This window comes from Olea europaea, chromosome 16 (genome assembly GCF_002742605.1).
Source record: "Olea europaea var. sylvestris chromosome 16, O_europaea_v1, whole genome shotgun sequence".
NCBI classification, from domain to species: Eukaryota; Viridiplantae; Streptophyta; class Magnoliopsida; order Lamiales; family Oleaceae; genus Olea; species Olea europaea.
In genome coordinates, this window is record NC_036252.1 from 11539948 (window position 1) to 11547478 (window position 7531).

The 7531-nt window shown below is 36.4% G+C and overlaps 1 protein-coding gene across 1 annotated transcript; it reads right to left on the reverse strand.

The window, feature by feature from the left end:
- Nucleotides 1-1952: 1952 nt before the first annotated feature.
- LOC111412101 (GATA transcription factor 5-like) lies at nt 1953-3393 on the reverse strand. Its single transcript, XM_023042869.1, has 2 exons — nt 2882-3393; nt 1953-2799 (listed from the first exon to the last, which is right to left on the reverse strand). The coding sequence occupies exons 1-2, from the start codon at nt 3191-3193 to the stop codon at nt 2176-2178; spliced, it is 936 nt and encodes a 311-aa protein (XP_022898637.1). The 5' UTR covers nt 3194-3393; the 3' UTR covers nt 1953-2175.
- Between the last annotated feature and the right edge of the window lie 4138 nt (nt 3394-7531).

Consider the following 7531-nt stretch of genomic DNA (forward strand, 5'->3'; position numbering starts at 1 on the left):
CGTCATTTCAATAAACTTTTGGATATAAAACTGTTATCAAATATAAAATGTGTTAACTAATTGAAAGTTTGAAGATAAGAATGACAAGAAAAATCATAAGTGTTATAATGAACAAATATTAAAAACCTTAAATGCAACTAAAATGTGGTATAAGAAATAAAAATGGTGGTGTAAACATAATTATCCTATTGTTAACATGATTGATCTTCTGCACGTAGCGAATATGAGATATCTCGTCTGCTAGTGAGATTTTGTCTCCCCACCAATGGGCAATAGATATCTTGTCTACTATATGCTAAAGATCAATCATGTTAATGTCTTAAAATTAGATCAGACGCTAGCACAAAAGAAATAAATAAGAAAATGGTAGGTTTAAGGGCTTTGCGGGTGTACTAACAAATTCATAACATATTTTAACGAATACTATATTTGTAGCTTTTAATTCATATTCATCTTTGGATTTTTTCGTTTGAGCCGAACAATAAGATCTGATTCTTATAATGGTAGCTAACACATCATTTCATTTTTGTTGACCACCGATCTCCGTGCTCACTTAAAATGTAGTCACACCTATCTCGTGTACACCAGAGGTCGGGTTTAAAAGCTCAACTCGGTCTTGTGATCATTGTAATTTCAAGAAATATAATGATTACAGATTCCTTACACATTGTTAAATTACTCATTCACTCAAACACATTTGGAAGAAATGACGTCAGCACCACCAAATCGACCAATTATCTACTATAACTACTTATCCTGAAACAGGTCATGATTTCTTCATTAAAGGGGGTATTGTTATGATTTGACGGGAGCCAATCAAGAGAGAGACTGACAGCGCACAAATCAAGCTAGCACTATATTTGATCTGATTGACAAGATATAATTCTAAGAAAATTAAGCCTAATTCCCTCTATAAATAGAAAGAGGTGGTCCCCTCTTAGGGACAAGTAGGATCGAAGCGATTTACTCCCACAAATATGTACTTGTAACCCTTGTTATCAATAGACAAAAGTGTCATTTGTTCTTAAAATTGGCTCAAACCCACACTCAACAATTTTTGACGTCAACAATGTTAAATAGTAATATATGTATTAGGCCACTTATTTTACATACCAATAAAGTGTTATAGTCAAAATCAATTTTTTGAAGCATCAATAAATATTTTCACAAAAATGGTGTCTCGTGATTAAAAAACATATTTTTTTTTCTCAAATAAATTTTATATATTTGAATTTTGAGCCAAGTAGTGATAAGGCAACAAAATGTGTGGGTCCTGAAAATGGATGTGTCATATCCTCTTGATAACTCGTTTTTCCTGGGCAGTAACCCCACAAAAGGCTCAGCTCAAATAACCGTTTCGAATTGTTTGGACCCATACGAGGAATTAAGATTTAGAGCATATTTGGTACAGTTTAAAATTCAATTAAAATCAATTTTTTGACCGTTATTTCAGTCGTCATTTTTGAATTCTTCTCTTATGGGTAGGACACATTTTATCTCTAACGATCAAGAAATCAATTAACAAAATTCCTACCAAACAAACACTTAAACTAACCAACCATTTTGCAACACGTATTTCAATATTACTCAATTGGAAATAGAGCAACTCTACACGAACAGAAAAATACTTACTAGAATTGCACCAGAAGCCAAGAGTCAGCAATTTGACGGAAAATGGTTAAAAAATAAAAAAAAAATAGACAGGAAAGCAGATTTTACCGCACCTACATTTTGTAGCAGTTCTGTGAAACTTCTCCTGTACAAACAGTTTAAACCTTTGAAATATTCCTTTTGGTTAGAGAGTCATTCTTGAACAATTTAACTCGTTACCCAAAATTCCATGATATGACAAAGTACTTTTTCGTAGTATACAAATTACACGAAAAAACTGAGAACAGTTCTACTCACTTGAAATGATCTTTTTCAAGAATTTTGCATCAACTCTTTATAAATATAAAATTGAAATGAATTATGAACGCTAAAACTCCATAATCTATAACCATTCCATTACAATTTACAATAAAAAGAATTTAAAATTTGGCATAAATAAAAAATAAAAGAATTTGAAAATGAAACCGAAATTGTAACCTCCCTAAATTCCGCTAAAATGCCTTATGATCTTCCTACTGGACCGGTTTTGGAGTCACCGGTTCACAATTAAACCGTCTCTAGAACTCAGAAACTAGTAACCATTGGAGTCAAACCCGGTTCGACAAGGTCGGATATCTCTTTCTTCTGCCGCATTTGCAAAACTTTCCGGTGGCTATTCGAGTGAATATCTCGAGAGAAGGTGGGACTACAAGCCGGTCTGTACTCGGGTAAAAGCCGGCCGGACTTATACCTAACACCACAAGCGTTGCATAATGTTTTCGGACCCAACGGTCCGGCTCGCCATTGTGGGGTCTTCTGAACATGACAATGTGTACACCGACGAACCGTCTGAGAGAATGAACAAGTTTCAGCAGCCGGTTTTATCTTCCGCTTCTTCGTCGGCGGGTTTTCAACGCTGGAAAAACTGTCTCTGTCTGTGTCCTGAACCGGGTCTGCTGAATGGCCAAAAGATGAAGATGTTATACTTACCGACGGTGACGTCAGAGGCCAAGCTCTACCATTTGTTCTGGACCGTTTGCTCCTAGTTTTTCCCGGAACCGTCACCGGAAACCATGGAGCCTTCGTTTCCTGGTCAAGCATTTCTCTGGTTTTCTCTCTTAAACTCCCAGCGGGACATAAGAAAGAATGCCCTGATATAGAGTCGTCCACGAATTGAGATAACCACTCTAGGTTCTCTGATTCTTCAACCTGTAAAATTTGAAAATATGGGTTCTTTTTATTTAAGCGAAAAGAAAAAGCAAAGCCACCAAAGATTTATCTCGAATGTTACCGGAACTGAAAGTTCGCCGGCGAGGAGATTATCAAACTCGGCAGCGCCGGAAAAATGGGACAAGGAATTGGAGTGACTGTGTTGAGAAGAAAGCTTTGAAACAGAAACTTCTTCTTCTTGAAAAAACGGCTCTTCTGGTTGAAAATCAAGATTAAGAAGTTCCTCAACGGGAAAATCGTCACCAGGGCCGCCGTTAATTCCGGCGAGACACCACCCATCATCATTAAGAAGCACTTGTGAATTCGTTTTCATTTCCATTCGTGAGAGGAAACTCGATTTCAATGCTTTTGATTCAATGCTGCAGTAATCCATTACAGAAACTAATTCACAATCAAATTCCTCACTCCTTTCTACTCTTGCTTGTGTAGGCAAAAAGTGAAATTTTCACACAGAACACACAGTGATTTTGAAGATGAAAAGAGGGATATAAGGATATGGGTAAAGCACCAACTGTGGGCTAGTTCTTGCAGAGGAAATGCCGGTTTGTTGATGGTTTTTTTCTTTATTATCTGTACTTTCTCTCTTCTTCTACGCGTATTTAACCATTTATATATTAAAATAAAAAAATAGTATAGTTATTTGTGAGAAAATTACATGATTAATCCTCGGTCTATTGTATACATTGCAAATTGATCTCGTTACCTTTAAAAGACCAATTTGGTCCATATCCTTTGGTTGACAATTGTCATGCAACCACGTTAAGTTCAATTTTATTTCTCATATGGCTAGTTTCCAAAATTTTGAAGTGAGACATGTCTATGAGAATCACGACAGTGTAAACAGGTTATAGTAGGCCAATGAGACATGTCTTTGAGAATCATATAGGGGCGTTAATGGGTATCTCAATGCTCTAATCACGTATTATTAAATTTTTATAAGAAATTCAAAATTTATTATTATTATTATTATTTTTTGGAAAAAAATCGATGTTTTATAGAGGACAAGCAAATGCATACATTTATGGAGGAGCGTTTGCATTAAGTATGGAGGTATTTTGAAAATTAGCTAACGGCTTTACGTTAGCTCTGTACAACACAGGGCTCTTGACAAGCTGAATTCATAAGCTTGTGTAAGAGAGTTTCCTAGCCCAATCTAAACCCATTGGGTCACATGAAGATTTGAGCGCTTTGTTTGATATAATTAAATTTCGTTGACCAATTTTTTCTTTTGTAAAGGTTAGAGTTTAATTTTCTACTCGAACAATAGCTTAAGTACCAAAACTGCAATTTCTCATTTCATGACATTGTATTATTGGAGGGTGTTACGTGTGGCAAATTAACTGGTTTGATTGTGATGAAACCGAGTGAGAGGATGACATTTCTTAGTTGCATGGAATTGACATGGGAAAGTGTCGGCATTTCAACAATATTTGTGCTATCGTTTGACCACTTCAGTTTTACCAAAAATAAAATTAAGGTTTTGGCCCTTTCGGGTTATTTCCCATGTGGTCAAAATAGAAAGGTTATTCTAGAATCAGTGAATCACTCCCTTATTTTCACAATCTTCATTGACACGTTCTTATTTAAATATTAAAAAAGTTTAATTATGATAATCACTAAAGTTTTGAGTTATTTTCATATTAGTCATTTGAAATTTATTGGCCACACTATGTTTAAGTCCAAACATTATCTGATTCTAGAATAACCTTGCAATTTTTAAGTCCAAACATTATGTTTTCTCATTAGTAAATGACTGAAAATTAAATTTTTAGTAGGTTTTGATAAACATTTAATGAAATATATGATTGAAAAGTTGATGAAATTTGCGATTTTCATAAAATTTATGGATAAAAATGAGCTTGAAAAAATATAATTTTTGAAAATTTGGGGGGCCAGGGCTAAATATGTTTAATTTTCAATTCCTAACTACTCAGTTTTGTCGACTTGGTACTGTTAAAAACTATAATGACTATAAAAATAAGAAAATAACTTTAGTAACCATTAATATAATAATTCAAAATTTCAGTGATTGTTAGTGTAATTAATTCATATAAAAGAGGCTTATTAGGAAGCAAGAATAGGAAAAGTACAATTTCGAGCACAACGCGTATAGCCGATTTTGAAATGTCGGGATATTAACTGTCAATTTAAAAATTGGAGATTGGTCATTATTTCGGTATTTTACCGATGTGGGATTATATTCCCTTAACATGCCCCCGCAAGATGGTGGCTCGGTTGAGCAGACCAATTTTGAAATTCGTGTGCTCATTTTTCTCGTGTGTACAAAGAAGGATAAAATTAAACAGATTTTGACGCAAAAAATCTCGAATATTTGCAGGTTTGCATATATTATTTGGTTCTTCGGGCACTTAACACTGTCGGTATGCTGTAAAATCTACTAGTTGCTTTAATGCCATGTTTCAATTGCGTTAAATTAATCCATAATGCCACGGTTCCTAGTAGCTATCAAAATGAGTTAGCAAGTGTATACAAATGTCACGGCATTGCGAAGATCGCCATCGAGCTGTTGAATGCCGAATTAGAAGCTTCTGGAGAGGCTGTTAAGCATAGTGTAGCAAAATGCCCAGTGCGGCTCCTCTGGAATCTGTTTCTTCGCACGCCTCACCGCAATTTTTGATGTGTTCCAGCCGTATATTAATCAAGTTTCTTCCAACTTCTTCCAGCCGAAATTGTTGAATTTCATTTCTTAATGTAGAAGAATCCACATGCATGGATGGAGAAGAAAATTTGAATTAAAACTCTCTACCTTTTGACGGCCACAACTTCAATTGTTTAATGGAGAAGAAACATCTATGCAAAAAGACAATTTGAAATGAAATTCTCTAACCGCAATTCTTGATTGGTTTTTGGCCACAAGTTTATGACGGTTTGTTGCCAAAAACTTTATATAAATATGAGCTATCATAAAGGGAATTAGAGGTCCCTTGAGAGGAAAAAAAATAGGATAGAGAAGAGAGAGATTAGAGAGACTCTTTTGAGAGGTTTTTTTTTGAATTTGTAAACTTCGTTGTAAATTCTATTTAAGTAGAAATAGAATTATTTTTCCTCTTTTATTCTCTTCTCGTTATCGGAGAATCACAACAAGTGGTATCAGAGCCAGATTCATCAATTAACCCTCATAGTTTTTGATAAAGCTTTTGCAAGTCAAGATGTCAATGGAGGAATTTTCATCAAGAGCTATGATCAAGCTCACTGCCACCAATTACACACTGTGAAGGCCTCGGATGGAAGACCTCCTTAGTTGTAAGGATTTGTATGACCCCTTGGAAGCTAAAGGTGAAAATCCCGATCCTACCAAGGAGGCGGAGTGGAAGAAGCTAAATAGAAAAACTATCGGTCAAATTTGACAATGGATTGACCATAGTGTTTTTCACCATGTAGCACAGGAGACAGATGCATATACCCTCTGGAAGATTTTGGAGGACATGTACCAAGCCAAGACCGCTCGAAACAAAGCCCTGTTGATGAGGCTTTTGGTGAATCTGAAGTTAAAGAGTGGAGCTTCAGTTGCTTAGCATACCAGTGAATTTCAAAGCTTGGTAAACCAATTGTCATCTGTGGAGATGCCTTTTAGGGATGAAATACAAGCCTTACTACTTTTAAATTCTCTTTTTGATAGTTGGGAGACATTAGTAGTATCTCTTAGCAACTCAGCCCCTGATGGCAAACTTACCATGTCTATGGTTAAGGATGCCCTATTTAATGAAGGGGCCAGGAGAAAAGACGTAGACACGGACCAATCACATGCCCTTGTCACAGTGAATCGGGGAAGACAATAAGGAGGCGTTCGAGGCAGGGGGAGAGGCAGAAGCAAAAGTAGGGGTAGATCCATAGATGGAAGGAAGCCTACTTATAAGTGCTACTGTTGTGATATGGAGGGCCACTTGAAGAAGAACTGCAAAAAATTGCTACGAGAGCAAGGCCACAACAGTTCGCAGCCGAAAAATGAGGAAGGAGAGATTCTAGTCCCTATTTCTGGAGAGGTGGCTATCTGCTCCATCCATGAAGAGACATGTCTTCATGTCTCGAACCAAGATATTGAGTAGGTAATAGACACTGCAGCATCTTATCATGCCACTCCACGCAAAGATTTCTTCACAACATATAAAGCCGACGACTTTGGTGCAGTGAAGATGGGAAATACCAGTTCTTCTAAGATCATAGGAATTGGTGATATTCAGATACAAACGAACCTCGGGTGTAAAATAACCCTGAAGGACGTTCGACATGTACCTGATCTTCGGCTAAATCTACTTTCAGGGATAGCCCTTAACAAACAGGGTTATGTCAATCAATTTAGCAATGGCATTTGGAAAATGATGAAAGGTTCCATGGTTGTCGATCGAGGATATATATGTGGCACTTTATACAAGACTCATATTAAAATGCATGTGGATAGCCTCAACGTACTAGAACGTGAAGCTTCTCAAAATTTATGGCACCAAAGACTTGGTCACATGAGTAAGAATGGATTGTCTACTTTGATAAAGAAGGAGCTAATCACAGTTGCCAAGGAAGCTGCGCTGGATCCTTGCAATCACTGTCTATTTGGTAAGCAACATAGAGTCTCCTTCAATTTCTCTTCTACGAGACGATCAGAGTTGCTCAATCTAGTACACTCTGATGTTTATGGTCCCTTGGAGGTTGAATCACTAGGCGGTAACAGCGGTAACAAGTATTTTTTAACATT

What these genes read in the sequence shown, in the direction of transcription:
- LOC111412101 (XM_023042869.1), bottom strand. Translation starts at nt 3,193, where the DNA reads ATGGATTACTGCAGCATTGAATCAAAAGCATTGAAATCGAGTTTCCTC. An exon ending in CCGGCGAACTTTCAGTTCCG is followed by an intron (nt 2,800 to 2,881) that starts GTAACATTCGAG and finishes CAAATTTTACAG; the next exon opens with GTTGAAGAATCAGAGAACCT.